Source organism: Eretmochelys imbricata, chromosome 25 (genome assembly GCF_965152235.1).
Source record: "Eretmochelys imbricata isolate rEreImb1 chromosome 25, rEreImb1.hap1, whole genome shotgun sequence".
NCBI lineage: Eukaryota > Metazoa > Chordata > Testudines > Cheloniidae > Eretmochelys > Eretmochelys imbricata.
The window spans coordinates 7,998,974-8,014,711 of NC_135596.1; the positions used below are offsets into that span (position 1 = coordinate 7,998,974).

Consider the following 15,738-nt stretch of genomic DNA (forward strand, 5'->3'; position numbering starts at 1 on the left):
GCCCTGGCAGTAGGCTGCAGGGCTGGAGTGAAATTCCTCAGACAGGGTTATTGGAAGGGACCTTGCAAATCAAGACTACGAAGGCGTGAGTGGTCTAGGCAACACGTTTGGCCAGTGTCCCTTTATGCAAGTTGGCCATGGCAAAATGCTCTGCAGGAATTGTGTTGTGGGACAAGTGTGGATGTTACAGAAAAGCCAATCAAGCAGGATTGGAAAGAAATCTGGAATTTCTTCTGCCTCCCCACCCAAACAACCTGATCCCTTTCAATACACCTGAAAGTCAGACTCTTCCTATGGAATTTAAGGGCATCTGCCCTATGGAGCTAATAAAGTAGCACAAGCCCTCCAGATTTTAACCAGATCTTCCATTCCAGCAAAGAGATAAATGAAGGCTCCATATTCTAGTTATTTCAAGAGTAAAAAGCAGAATATTTCTAAGCCCAAGGTGATCTTGATACATCATGAAGGAGCAATACAGAGCATGCACCTACATTATTAGCTATTAAAGGTAACCAGAGACAAAGTAGTCATTGGCTTCCCTGAAGAGATCCTGGCGTTCACAAGAAAAGCTAGCCGTAAGCTGTGCTTCTAGATTGAGGAGTCCTGGAATGAAAACCCTGCTCTGAGCAAGAGTGGTCAATACACTCCCTTGTCTCACATCCAGCGCCGATTTCCTCAAGAAATGTAAAGTTTCCCAAGAAGCAGTGAACACACCATCCGTTACAATAGGTTTTTAAAAACTGAAGTCTTTATTAAAAGTTTTATCCAAATTTTGTAACAAAAAAAAGATACAAAAGGGGTGAAGATCCTTATTTCTGGGACTAGTCTGACCAATCAAAACCTGACAGTTACTAGGCTAATATAAAATCCATACAATCTGCTGAAAAAATGCAGGGAAGAAATTAAAAATATCAACTGCTGCTCTGAATTTTTTTTTTAAATTCCTTTAGCATTTATAAGTTACTCAGTTTGCATTTTACAGAAGTTTCATCTCTGAATGGTTATAGCTACTGTACAATGCAAGAGACAAGGGCAGGGCTAGAAATCCAGATGTGCTGCAGTACCCAACGCACCTTTGCAAAAATTGCCTTTTACAGGAGGGGGTGAGATTTTTCTCTTCTTGCTGCAAGAGGAATACGTGCAACTGCTGGGTGCTGACATATTTGCCCACAGTGGCTGAGGGAGAACCCTGTTAAGTGCCAAAGCATCTGCGTTAGTATAAAGCCTCAAGGAACACCCCACAAACCTGGTGAAAAGGTAGTTACTCTCCCCCACTCTCACCAACCTATCTGAGCAGAGATCACTAGGCACTCAATACTGAAGGGTTGGTTAATGCCCCTGATGCCATGGGGCCACAGCCCTCCTTAGAAACTAACAGATGTATCATGTGAACTCAGGTCAGAAATCCCATGTTGCACTTGGCAGGATTCCACCCTCTCTGTTCTAAAAAAATGCCTCAAACCGGTCAGAGAAGCAGTGGCTCCACTCCTATGAGCTGGGGTGAAGGGGAAGAGAGACAGCTGTCACAGCACACAGTGCATAAATGGGAAAGAGCTGGACTTCTCATCACTCTGAAAAGGAAAAGGAGAGGTGTACATGCGCCAGGCTAGCGACTGAGGCCACTGCTGAGAGCTGTTACTGGCTAGCCAGAAGGACCCTGAGAATATTTAGGCTAACACGGTCTCCCGGTGAATGCCGAGTTAGGTGTATCACAGTGATAATGGTTATTCTGTACAGTGACAAATGCAGTTTGGTAGCAGTGCAGTATCCCCTTGCCTGATGTTTCCTATCCTTCCTTGAAGGTGTAGGTTGGCAGGGGGCGGAGAAAGCCACCTTATGGCAAGTGAAGATATTCACAGCTGCCAACCAGAATTGCTTTGCAGACATCCAAGAACTGAAAGCTACAAAGTAGTAGCTAATGGCTAAAAAAATTCCAGTTTATAAAAAAAATAGGAAAGCACGAGACAAGGCTACTGCAAAGTTCCTCCTAACAGGTCTGAGATGCAGCAAAGAGCAGATTCTCTCAGGGACTCAAGCCCTTTCCCCCAACCCCCAAAGTATCTTCAAGCATCTCCAACTATCACACCACTATTGTGATTTCAGTTCACCTTGGGTGACTGTTTGCTTTCAGTGTCCACTTTCATGAGCAGAGTTTGCATCCGCTGCTCAGAATGCTTGCAGCTTCTTCAAATGCTGGGCTGAGGACATGTATGCAGAGGTGGTGAGCGCTTGCCACTTGTGGTCATGTGGGATGGCAAAGGGTTGCTGGAGCTCTCGGTCCCATGTGGTAAGGCTGATTTCAGACATGAGAGATGCTCTAGGAGGAGGAGAACTTTTTTTTTTTTGCAAAATGCTGTGCAAACCACAGAACGGAGAAAGCCTTTGGTCATAAAATACTTGACAGTGAGTCTTGTATGGAAAGATTCCCCTGAACACCTACGGTATTCTACATCTTAAAAAAATATACTGTGGACACTGCAGCCATACAAAGGGGGGAGGGGCCAGGAGAGGGGATTTACAGTCTCACATGGACACAACGGGGAGGTTAGGACAAGCACAGTCATAGTCCGTAAAACTGATTGGCTCGCGAGGATTATCAGTCATCCTCCTCATCCTCTTCATCTTCTGGATCTTCCTCTCCCTCATCCTCTAGGTCTCTTTTTCTCTTCTCTCCCTGTGGAAGGTCTGCAGGGAGGGAGTAAGAATTAAATTCTATTCGCAGTCTTGCAGAACTGCATTTGATCTCATTCCTCACAGGCTATTTAAGCTACACATCTCGCAGGTGAACAAGTATGAACTAGAATCACAACAATTGCTGTATGGAGTCCCACCCACTGTTCCATTTTACATAGCATCCAAGCAAAAGCCTTGGGCAAGATTTTCAAGTGACGAGTGATTTTTGGTGCTCTTGAGATACTTCAGAGGGCCCAAATTTTAGATACTGTCACCACCTGAACTCTAATGTCCCTTTTTTCAAGGTGTGAAATTGGGAACCCAAAAATTGAGGCACTTAAAATCACCAGTCACTTTTGAGACTCTCAGCCAAGTTTATTCTTGGTGATTTGTCATTCAAGAGTTGCGCCAACCTCCATTTTCCTATAAATACCCTTACAAATAATCAACTACATGTAAGCCCATCCAGATCCAGTCTTCAACTATCTAGGGAATTTTCTTCGAAGTTAGAAGAAGATGTCCAGGGCTTTGTTGTCTAGAGTGAAGTGAGGCCCCAGCTAGAGTATAAAAGAAACCACAGTTCCTAGAACAAGTGCTTTATAAAAATGTTAACACAGCAGAGCTTCCATTAGAGCCCCTCCTCCTTCCAGAGTATCATATTGAATTACACAGAACTGGGTTATTTTGCCAATCTACCTATCAGCTTTTTAGCAATTGACAACCTATTAATACCAACTGACTGTTTTAGATATCTTGGGATGGTGGTATAATTTAGTTCTAGTGTTAACCAGTTTCTCTTGGGCTGTAGATTCATGCTTGGTCTCAGTCCAAAGCAGTAGTATTTTGGTAAGAGTGCAAAGTTAGGTCAGCCATTTCCCCATAAGTCGCAAAAGAAACAGGGACTCCAGGATCTGAGGCTAGAAGCTACAAAACATGGCTTGTTTTATAGAGCTCACTGAGGAAGGAAAATGGATTCTACCTGAGACTGATTTAATCTGAGTTAGCTGCACAGAATGTTCAGTCAGCATGTTTACATTAGCACACTCTGGGATCTCACCACCCTCATTCAATAGTGGTTTAAAACAATGAGCACCTACAGTTAAAGACCTACTAGGTCTTTTCCCTTAAAAGTGCAAATCAAATGCAAAAATTAATGCAGCATTACGGCTGGAAAAAGCTATAAGATAAGGAAACTCAAAAGTTCGTGTTTCTAACGCTACATTGACCGCAACAACACCGAATGTGCAGTTTGGGATGGATGTTTAGTGCAACTAATACATTCCCATGGAATGCACAGGATGCACTGAGTAGCAGAGTGGAAGCCCTAACTTTGAATTTCCTGACTTGTGTGCTTTGTTTCCCAACCTCAATACTTAACATTTTATTTAGCTCTGGGACAGTGTCCCAGTTCGGTGGTGACAGGAGTGAGACTTCCTTGCCATAAAAGATAGAAGTGTCTAGTTCTATTGCTCAGCCCCCAGAAGGAGACAGTGACTTTTGGCATCAGAGTAATGGATGGTTAATGCTACCTTTGTGAGTGCTGCATCTTAATTAGGAGAATTATATCTACTCACCCTCCTCACCTTCGTCATCATCTTCATCCTCCTCATCCTCTTCCTCCTTGAGTTAAAAAAAGAATCTTTGTTTGTACAAGGACCAAGATCCAGTGACTAGAGATCTAATTCCTTTTCCACTCAGTCATCATTCATGGTCTCTTCAAGTAGGACTTCAAGACACTGCCCTCTGGCAGCACAGGAACTCAAAATGGCCAAGTAACAAAATTAACCCCCATCCTTGCACCCTGTTGCCTGCTCCCCTTCCTCATCCTTCACCCCACAGGGACAGGAACTCGTGGGCACAAAAGAGAAATTGTAACGTCACCTGGAAACACAGCAAGGTGTTTCCCCCTCATGCCATCCCCACCTACAGCATTAGGAATCCAGACATCACTTCCCAGAGCAGTTGACTACCTAGCAAGCACTTTTCAGGAAAGGATACAGCATACTTGGTCAGATTACAAAGTTTCTCAGGAGGACTGATTTTCATCAGCAAGAGCACAGATGAAGTATTTACTAACAGGCAGCCCCAAAGGCTCATGCTGATGTCAAGTCAACAAGAATAGCCTCACCTCATCATCTACTCCATCTTCTTCCTCTTCACCTTCCAGATCATCTTCATCCTCCTCCTCGTCATCAATGACTTCCTCATCCAACTCATCTTCCTCATCGTCATCCTCTTCCTCACCTTCTACCACAACAGAGGGAGATGAGTGGGTTCCCCACCACCAATGTGCTCAAAGCAACACACCAGGGACAGGGAGCCAGGAAATGCTCCCAGACATCTTTTTGCACAGCTGTGCCAACTCAGAAAGAGCAACTAACCCAGAACAGCCCCACTGACATTAGGTAAAGCCCTGTGCCACAGAACAGACCTATGCACAGGAGGTATGTCAACTGACAAGCCCAGCTGGCTCAAATCAGATTTGGTTTTCCAGTTCATGCTTGCGGGAGATGGGATTACCAAAGCAAGATTAGACTTTGGTAATGAGTTCACACCACTATGGAGGGGTCAGTGGGGTCAGCTAGTGAAATGGGTGGGAGGCAATGACAGAAAGCCACTCTAAGCCCCCTTTACCTTCTCCGTTCTCATCATATTCATCATCCAGCCCATCACCATCTGCTTCAGGGTCTGAGTCAGGGGCTTCCTGGTCATCAGCATCAAACCCATCCAAGTAGGTGAGCTGGGGCAGAAGGGCAAACATGCTCTCCCGGTAGTTGATCAGCATTGTCACCTCGCAGTTGAAGAGATCCAGGCTATGCAGATTCGGCAGTTTCTTCTGCAAATATTAATTTGTTAGGCCATTAGGAGACCATTCTGGTAAACTTGCTATGAGCAAAGGGATGAGGGAGATAGAAGGATGTGCCTGGAGCAGGTGGTTTACTACCTGACCTATAGTAAAGGAACTCTTTCATGCATACTATTTTTTATAATATGTGCCCCTTACAAAACCTAGGACTGATGTCAGACACCCCCTGGGGGCCAAGCAAGTCCTCTCCATGACACCCCCAGGTGCCACCTACCTCAAACATCCGACGACCCCTTAGCAGTCCTTTCCCAGGTGGACACTGAGCACTACATCCACAGTTTTGTTCATCCAGCCTAATTTCATGTTCCTTGAGCAACTGGCTGCTGGTTTTCCAGACAGAGGGGCCAATAACTATTAGCCCAGCCACACATTGGGCAACTTGTCAGTTCACATTAGAACCACGAAGTACTACTGGAACATTTATCAAGATAGTTTGACTTCAGCTGCACCCACATGACCCCGAAAGGGAACAGAATCTATCAGTTAGATCCATGCACCGGGCCTTTCACTCACCAGGGGCTCCAGGGTGTTGATGTCCTTGATCTTGTTGCCACTTAGATTCAAGTGGGTCAGGTTAGGGGTCCTCTCTGCTAGAACTTCAAGGCCACCAGAGATCCGGTTATCGCTCAGCTCCAGCTGCCAGGAAACATTCAGAGGCATTGCTTTAGAGGATCTCAACACTTGACATAGGTGAGTAACATTACCGTTTTACATATGGGTAGATGGGTAAGTCATTGACTCTCTAAGGCCACAAAGTGAGTCAGAGCATGGACCAGAACACAGGAGTCCAGACTCCCAACCCCATTCTCTAGCCACTAGACCTTGCTACCTATAAACTGCAGATTAAGAATCTATTTTAACTTCATTATATAACCCACAGCAGGCAAACATGAGCCCCTCTCCTCCCCCTGAATATTTGCTGTTTGGAAAGGGAGGGAAATAAGGAATCAGGGCAGGGGACTGGGCAGTTTTCCAGCACAGCTCTGATACCCCACCCTCCCTAACACAAACAGCAGAATGATCATGTCAGAAGGGAGTTCTATTGAGCCCACTCAAGGCCGTATATGGCACACTAGTAACAATCCCTCAAGTTAAGAAGCAGTGCCAAAAAATCCAAGTTAAAAGCAATAATGTGAGGTTTACTCCTCCACTCTCCTACATGCCTGGCGTCGGGGGGAAAATCACTAAGACTTCAGCTACAAGGGGCATGTTTACACCAGTCAGAACACAAGGTCAGTGATATGAAACTGCCAAGGATCTTTACAACCTTGGTTATACTAATCCTTTCTTCCAGAAGATTTCACACCACTGCATCTCCACTGGTGGCAGGGTTACTGCAGCCAAGACTCCAGGCAGCTGCCTGCATTTCAACCATTGTTTCACAAAAAATATGGTAGTGCTTAAAATGCCAACAGCCACCCTGAAGCTCAGTCCACCCTACCACATTCAGCCACTCCAGAGGTGTTTGCAATGATGGAAATTTTCAGAAAGAAGCTAGCGCAGCCAGCCATTCACCAGGCAGCTCCCATCACAATGAGGTATGCCCCCCAAAGGCAGTGTTGCTTCTAGGATCAGAGTCGCAGGCATCTGCTAAGACCACAGTGCTTTCCAGCAAATTGGAGTCACATGCACATAGAGTGATCACCATCACATATATGATCTTCAACCTCTCAAAGGAGGACAGAAGATTATTAAATGGTTAAATGAGACTGTACAGTCACCCTGCCTGGTTACTGCTCCCACCTCTATTCGATTAACCCCCATATAAACATCATGTGCAGGAAAGCAGCTCCTGAGAGGCTCAGGCCCCTTCCCCACACAGCTGAGAGATGTAAGGCAGCACCCACAACAGGTGTCAGCAACAAGTTCCCATGCTGGTTTAGCTACAGGTGTAGAGAGGGACATGCCGAGGACAGCAAGAGTTGAGAAATCATTGCAAATGCCTGAGAGGAAGACGGCCCCATGGCTTCTGAACTGGTGCTGAGCCAGTTGTTAGCACCCAGGACCAGCAACAGAATTTTTCTAGTGTGGTCCATGCATATGGGCTAAGGGGAGATTAATTTAGGCTTCAGGCCTTTCCTGCTTTTTAAGAAATGTTTCTTTAACATACTTCAGTTTAGAAAAGGATTTTTGCTCAGCACTTCAAAGCCGTAAGATAGCTGCAGCACCAAAAGAGGCATAACGGCCCTGTGATGGGAGAGGCTTAGGGAAGAGGCCAAGATTCTCAGAAGTGGTCTCTAGTTTTGGGTGCTCAACTTGAGACACTCAGGTGTGCTCAGAATGGGTCACGATGCAAGGATAACCCTATCACAAGAGGCTATTCTAGCACACATGTGCATGAAAGCAGGAGGCAGGCACTGATACAGCTGATGAAGTAGGACAGCGATACAAGGGGATGGAGTAATCGCTATAAGGGAAGCTCAGCTCTAATGCCAGCCACTACTGCCCCATTTGCCAGAAAACTCATGGTAGGGCTGCACAGCCTCACATCCGACTGGCACCACCCCTTAGCTTACCTTGCGGAGTTTGTTGAGCTTGGGGAGATTGGAGACAGACAGCAGGTTGACATTGATCATGCTGAGGAACTCCAGATTTTCAAAGTCCGAGGAAAGGCCGACGATCTTCCCATCGTCCGAGCGGCAGTTATCCAGCACCAGCTCCTTCACCTACAAGAGGAGGGAGAAATACTCAGCAGCTGGCACAAGGAGCCATCACTGTCACTTACAACCTCTGGAGTGTCTCAGCTCTAAAATCAATTTGTATTAACCTACCAAATTAACCCATTAATATCAAGCTCCTGAGTGGGACCGATTTAAAATTGAAGCGCCATGCACCAGTCTAAGGCACAAATACCAAATAACCCCCCCTCAGCCACCCTGTTAAGGGGGTATGCAAGTACTCCACTATTTGTAAACCAAGTTTACCTTAGTGTGGGTACAAGGTGCCAGACATGGCAGTCCCTACATACCACAGTCCTACCCATAGTTAAAGGGAAGGCAGTGATAATCTTCACTGCCACTATGCCATGTCACCAAGATATGGTGGGATCACCTCTAAAAAGGGTTCAGTCTCTGTGGCCCAGCTAATTCGTGGATTCTAAGCAGTGAAATGTTAACAAGGGCATCAAAACTGAGCTGAACTGAAATATCTCAACTCATTTCACATGGCACCAAAGAGCTTTCATATGACAATTATTTTCATGCAGATTTGAAACTACAAGGTTTTATCCAGTTACTAATCCCCTTTGGGTCCCATCTCTCCATCCATCTGGATTTCCCTCTTATGCTGGAAAAATCTTTCAAAGTAGCATTTCCAGCCTGGCTCAAAGGCCAGACTCTCCATCTACGTTGTGCACTAGCCCCCAGCCAGCTGAGGAGCACAACAGCACAGTGGGGTGCATGACAATTCCTCTGCTCTAACTTTTTTTTTTTATAAACAGGTTCTAACATGGTCAGCTCACACTCAGACCTCACATCCACTCAGTATTTACCACAGTAAAAGAATCTACTCCCTTCAGTTGATGCACATGCACCCCACAGCCACACATGCTGCTTCTGATGACTTGTCAGATAGGCAAACATGCATGGCAAGAACCCCAGAAACAAGTAGGGGTCCCAGTACTCCAACAGCAGTTGTTACAGGCTCAATTCCCAAAGTGGGCTCTTGTCCTACTTGTTCTTCAAAGCAGGCCAAAAGTCACATCCTTGGCTAAAAAGCTACTGATGCTCTCCAAACTCATCCTTTGAATCCCACCTTGCTTGGCTCACATTGACCAGAAAAACTGTTTAACCTATTTTAGAATGATCACATTAACCCCACATTTAAAGACAGTTTCTTATCAGGCACATTAAAATTGGTAGTGGGAAGAGTTTCTTAGAGTCAAGCAGCAAGCACAAGCCACCCTCTTTGCCACTTCACGTACTTTAGAGTTTCCTACTTTCTGCTTGCAACATTTGACGGAACGAGTGAGTACAAGTGACTAACGTGCTGCAAAATGTCAAAAAATACTCTGTTTGTAAAAGACCCAGGGTACCCTGCAGTAGATTGTAAGTTTTATACCCCAGTTACTGCTATTACTGCCTCCCCTGCCATCCCACCATCTAGAAAGCATTTTGTCTAGCCCGAGTCAGGTCCTATTTAATGCCCACAACTGTCCTTATGTCCCTAGCCTTAAAGTTCATCCACACCATTCCTCTGGCTTGCCACACAGTTGTGGGTGAATCAAGAGCAAGACCGTACCTCCCTACATAAATGTTACCTAGACTCAAGATTGTCCCTAGGTAAGAGGAAGGCCTTGTTATAAGCAAAGCCTGGTACTTATAGCAAGTCAAGCCAGCACCCATGAACCCAGGCATGAAAGACAAAGCACTTTTGAAGGATGCAGGAGTCCAATGCTCAAGATTCAGCTGCTCAGCTGTGTTGTCTAAGTACTCCAGCAACAATGCAGTTGAACTGGCCCCACCACAAGGCGGGGGCAGCATTCCTTGCTTGGCTAAGGAGGTGCTAGCCACCAATAGCTCTGCTAGACAAAAGATCAGCCAACCTGCTGGCTGGAAAGAACAGCCAAGGCAACTGACTAAGATTACAGAAAAGGGAGAAGTTACTCAAAGAAGCATCTGATCAACCCCTCTCCCCAAAGATCAGGCATTACCAGAGATCCCCAATTCTTTATGCTGACCCTTCCATATCCTGTTGCACCAGCCATCCCCAAGAGATTTAACTCCTCCCACTGCAGGAGACCTCAGTTTTGTAGGGCAATTTCACCTTGAGACCAACAGCCAGGATCTTTCCTACCCAGCCACAGCACTCAGTGTCCACTTATGCCTCCACATTTCCCTATATTAAGAAACACATAGGAACAGCTCCCTTCTCACCCCTAACATATTCAGTTACATTTGGGGAGACATGGGAGAGGTTAGAGTTCTTTATTCCTTTCCCCATTAACTCATTTGCACTAGGCAGAGAACACTGTTCTGCTAGCTTGACTTTTTCCCAGCTCACAAGGTGAATTTTTCAGCTGCCCCAATTCCAGAAGGGGAAGAATCACATAGCCTGGAAGTATCTCAAGCGGGGCTAGGGGAAGAGGGTCAGCACTTGCTCCCTGGGGCTTGGGCACTGGGCATGACATTTCCTCCACCCTTCAATGTGAGAAAGTTCATTTCACTACCCTGTGGGTTCAAATGGTGAGCTGAGCAGCAGGAACCCCTGCACTCCTTTCAGTAGCCTGGCAACTCAGCTCCACTCCTATACTTACTGCAAGGTGTAGCCTCAAGCCCAGCACCTGGACAACAGCCAGCTAAAATTGAGGTGGCTACAGCAGAGGATCAGAGCGGAGCATGGGGGAAGAGTGCAGGGGAAATTAAAGTTAGGTGCTCCGAATGAGCACTGGGGAAAACAGCTTAGGAGCAGGAGGCTGCTCTCTAGAGAACTGGGTCTGAGAGACTAGACCAAAGGGAGCCACAGTGCCAACAGGCTGGCCAAACACGGGGGAACCTAGCAGAGAATCAGACTAGGTTTTAAACAGGCCACAAATCGCTTCCAAATTGCAGGTTACATCACCAGGAATTCCTGCAAAACAACAGGCAGGTCAGGTTGTTCCAATCCTTTTACCAAGCACCAACTAGGGAATTTTAAATGATTCCTCACCAGCTGAACTCGGCCCCAATAGTCCCCACCCTCAAGGCAGATTTGCCTAGCTCTCTACTGCACTGCATCTCAGTGATTTCAATACCCTCCAATGCTTTAAAGCCATCAACGTTTTCATTCTTCTCTTTCTCCAGAAGCCTACAAACAGCTACCAGAGTCTTGTTCGCTCTCCAGTTCCTTCGAAGACCCCCTGCATGCTCACCTGCAATTCCAGGCCATGACAATACCACTGCTGAGACCGTACCAATAATGATTCTTTTGTACAACACCTAGCACAGTGGAGTCCTGACCCATGACTGGAGCTCCTGGGAGTTACGACAATACAAATAAAGGGACAGTCACTAATGTGCCCTATCTATGTTGCTGCTTTATTGTTTACATTTCACTCCTTTTGCTCAGTGAAAGACTGACCAGTCACTTGTCCTTTCTTCTGCCCTTTCAATGCTGCAATCCTGACATTGCAATCACTGCAGTGAAAGGATAAACCTAGCAAAACACTGGCTCCACTTTATTTCATGAAAATGTTTTTATTTTAAAAATTGCAAAACGCCTATGGTATTAACAAAAACCAAGTCTGGGGTCTCAGCCGTCACACTGGAGCATGGATCTACTCCATTCTTCACCTTTCTCTCTGAACCCCCACTCCCATACTACTCCCAGTCATCAACAGCATTTTTACAAGGTGGTTAAACAGCTAAGAAAACCCCACAAAAGCCAGGTTTGAGGAGCCACTCATCCACTTTCTAAGCCACTTTGGCTGTCATCTAGACTAGCACAAAGGGTGTCAAACCCCCACACCTGAAATGAGTTTGCTCAATAGTGCAAACTTAACTGTATCGAAAACGCCACTAAAAATGCAGACAGTTCAACACCATTAGCACTATTTTAGCAGTTAAAAACCTAATCAAGTGTTAACTGAAAACCCCAACGAACACCAACGTAGGCACAATCAAATTGAGCCGACTCCTAGCCTGAAGAAAGGTGTTTTTATTCCTAACCTAGCCAAAGTTGTTGGTGACAATAGCCCCAACCTCCAGTAACTCAAAAAAAAGTGTCCACTTGAACCACATGCAAACAATTAGGGGAGATAATGGAAGAAATGGGTTGTATTAGCCTGGGTAAGCTTCAAAGACAAATCCCTGATTCAGAGACCAGGAACTGCCCCTGCCAAGCATCAGTGGAATCCATTTTTGATGTCACAAGACATCTGGTATATTATTTTCACAAGCAGTCCATGAAACCAGCCAACACTCACCACAAACTCTGAACAGGGCAGGAGGCCTGAAATAAATACTACGGGGGGCATCAAAGTGTCAGAGGAGCCAGATGCCACACATGGTGCGGTTAGGAAAGGCCATGAGGGATAACAGGGAGGATGCAAAGCAGTCATGACAAGCTGAAGTACACCAGGGAGACTCAACAGGATTATTCATGTGGGTGATGTGGAGAAAAGCGGGGAGACAGTTTATGAATAAAGCTCTCAAAAAGGAGAAGAGCTCTGTGCGCCGCTACACTGAGTGGGGAAAGGCCAGTCACTGCTCAAGGAATAAACATCAGTTACATAAAATGGAAAAAAATTATAAAACCCCTTGGCTAATTTTTAACCAGTAACACCAAATTCCAGGGCAAGAGACGTACGCAGCCTTCTCTGAGGACAGATCTACCATGGCCGAGTGCCACATGCGTGTTTCAGGTGCCCACCCTCACTGGCAAGAGGGCACTCTGCTAACACTGTCCATGGTTAGACATCAGACTCAGATATTAAGGTCAGAAGGGACCATTATGATCATCTAGTCTGACCTCCTGCACAACGCAGGCCACAGAATCTCACCCACCCACTCCTGCAATAACCCTCTCCCCTATGTCTGAGCTTACTGAAATCCTCAACTCGTGGTTTAAAGACTTCAAGGTGCAGAGAATCCTCCAGCAAGTGACCCGGGCCCCATGCTGCAAAGGAAGGTGAAAAACCTCCAGGGCAGATTGGCAGAGGCCCTGGAGGAAAATTCCTTCCCGACCCCAAATATGGCCATCAGCTGAACCCTGAGCATGTGGGCAAGACTCACCAGCCAGACACCCATGAAAGAATTCTCGGTCGTAACTCGGATCCCACCCCATCTAACATCCCATCACAGGCCACTGGGACTATTTACCATGAGTAGTTAAAGATCAACTAATTGCCAAAATCATGTTATCCCATCATAACATCCCCTCCATAAACTTATCTAGATGACCTCCTGAGGTCCCTTCCAACCCTGATATTCTATGATAAGTAGAAGTGGTAATTATCGAGTTTAATCTTGAAGCCAGATAGGTCTGTTGCCCGCACTGTGTCCCGGCAGGGGCCACCAGATGCAAGTTTTACAGACTATTTAAAAAAAACACCATGTTCTAGAGCAGTGGTTCTCACCCCAGGGTACGCAGAGGTCTTCCAGGGGGCGCACCCGCTCACCGAGATACCTGCCTACTTTTACAACAGGCTACATAAAAGGCACTAGCGAAGTCCGGACAAACCGAAGTTCCGTACAAGGACTTGCTTTTACGACTCTACATTCTGTACCCTGAAATGTCAATACAAATATTCACAGGCCAATTGATTTTACACCTCTGGGATGGAAATGGGAACGGAAGCAGCGCTTCAGTGCCCGTGCGCGGTGACACTCCGGCGCTTTTAGGTCGGATTCTGGTGAAACTTGGGGGGACACAAGCCGAAGCAGACCCCCGACAGAGGGGACCAGCGGGCTGAGAAGGCCCCGCGGATCTGGAGCCGGCATGGCTGGGGCTGCAGGCACGTCACGCTTCGGCCATATTAACAGGATCTGCATTTCAATGGCAGCTGCCACCAGCTCCCCGCCAGCGCGGGCGGGCCCCGGGACACGCGCGGCTCCGGGGCGGGGGGGGGGGCGGGGAGCTGCTCAGCGTCCCCCCCCCGGGCGCCAGCTCCCCCGGCCCGGCTCTCCCCGCAACACTCGCCCGAGCGCCCAGGCCCCGGCCCCGCCGCACACGTGCGCAGCCCGGCTCCTGCCCGCGGCCGGCCCGGAGCCCCCGACACGCCGCCGACCCCAGCCCCGGCCGCCGGCTCTCAGGCCCGCGGGGCCCGCCAGCACGGGAGCGAGCCTGGCGCCGAGCCTCCGCCGCTGGCCCCCCCGGGCAGCCGGGCCGGCCCCGCCACGCGCCCCCCGAGCCGGGGCCGGAGCCTTTTCCTGCCCCTCCCCCGCCGCCAACCGCCCCCCCGCCGGGGGGCTCCCGCCCCACAGGAAGGGCTACCCCTCCCCCCGCACGGATTTCACCCTCCCCCCCCCGGCGGCGCCCCTCACGGCAGCCGCCGGCTCCACGAGACGCCGGCCCGGCGGCCCCGCACCCGGGGACACGTGTCGGGGGAGGCCGGGTCCGGCCCCGCTCACCTCCGCCGGCTTCTTGTTCCGCAGCTCCAGCGTGAGCCGCTTCTCCATCTCCATCCTGCGCCGCCGGCCGCGCACCTCAGACCCGCCAACGCCGCCCCGCGCCGCCGCCGCCGCCCGAGCCAGGAGAGCGCCGCCGCCGCCCGAGCCGCTTATATAGAGGAAGGCGCCAAAGGCAACAAAGGGGGAACCTACGGGGCAGCGCCCCCTGCCGGCCGGGACCCGCCACTGCGCCGCTGCCCTGCGGCGCCCCCTGCCGGCCGGGACCCGCCACCGCGCGGCTGTTCTGCGGCGCCCCCTGCCGGCCGGGACCCGCCACCGCGCGGCTGTTCTGCGGCCCCCCCCTGCCGGCCGGGACCCGCCCCTGCGCCGCTGCCCCGCGGCGCCCCCTGCCGGCCGGGACCCGCCCCTGCGCTGCCGCCCGCTGCCCCGGACCGCCCGCCCGGCGGCCCCCCCTACCGGCCGGGACGCAGCCACTGCGCTGCCACCCCAGCGCCCTGCGGCACCTCCTGCTGGCAGTCACCTGCCACTGCCCTACCTCCTGCTGCCCTGGCCCACCCTCCCTGCGGCGCCCCCTGCTGGCTGGGACCCACCACTGCACCACCGCCACTGCCCCTCAGGCCCCTGGCACCCCTGGCTGGTCAGGACCACCACTGTGCTGCCTCCCGGGCCCACCCACTCTGTGGCAGCCTCTGCTGACTGACTAACCACTGCACCACAGCCCTGGCTCACCAGCCTGGCAAGGAACTGAGAGGCTGGAACAGGTCTGGCGTAGCCCCCTGCTCCTCTCCTCTGCCATGAGTGCACAAGGATAGTGTTGTCTTGGGAGTGCTGTGCTCCATCAGCCCCGTATCCAACCCACTGCTGTGCAAGATCCAACCATCGGTCCCTATAACCCTGTATCCAATCCCCTGATACGCCGGATCAGAGCGTCAATCCCTGTAGCCTCCTATCCCTATAGCCGCCTCCCATGCTGTATCAGACCATCAACCCCGATAACCCCGTCTCTGACTGTCTGTCACGCCAGATCAGACCGTCAGCCCCTGTAGCCAAGTCTTCTACCTCGGGCAGGGGCCAGAAACTTATGCTTCAGGGAGAGGCAAAACCCTCCCATCCTCTGACTGACCTACAGGGAATTTTCCCAGGAGGCCCCAG

At 49.4% G+C, this 15,738-nt stretch overlaps 1 protein-coding gene across 2 annotated transcripts; it reads right to left on the bottom strand.

Annotated features, from left to right (window-relative positions):
• Window positions 1-726: 726 nt before the first annotated feature.
• On the bottom strand, window positions 727-14,737 carry LOC144280161 (acidic leucine-rich nuclear phosphoprotein 32 family member D-like). 2 transcript variants are annotated; one of them, XM_077841960.1, is made up of 7 exons: window positions 14,587-14,737; window positions 8,056-8,205; window positions 6,053-6,175; window positions 5,308-5,509; window positions 4,802-4,917; window positions 4,248-4,293; window positions 727-2,685 (listed from the first exon to the last, which is right to left on the bottom strand). In XM_077841960.1, exons 1-7 carry the CDS (start codon window positions 14,638-14,640, stop codon window positions 2,597-2,599), a joined length of 780 nt encoding a protein of 259 aa, XP_077698086.1. In that variant the 5' UTR covers window positions 14,641-14,737; the 3' UTR covers window positions 727-2,596. The 2 variants fall into 2 exon arrangements, with proteins under 2 accessions (XP_077698086.1, XP_077698085.1); XM_077841959.1 differs by having other exon boundaries at window positions 4,802-4,920.
• Between the last annotated feature and the right edge of the window lie 1,001 nt (window positions 14,738-15,738).

Bases quoted from the DNA above. Each gene is read 5' to 3' on its own strand.
- LOC144280161 (XM_077841959.1), bottom strand. From the start codon at position 14,640: ATGGAGATGGAGAAGCGGCTCACGCTGGAGCTGCGGAACAAGAAGCCG. The intron at 5,510-6,052 runs GTGAGTGAAAGG...TAATATTTGCAG, and splicing joins TCAACACCCTGGAGCCCCTG to AAGAAACTGCCGAATCTGCA. The intron at 2,686-4,247 runs GTGAGTAGATAT...CCCTCCCTGCAG, and splicing joins TGATGACGAAGGTGAGGAGG to ACCTTCCACAGGGAGAGAAG.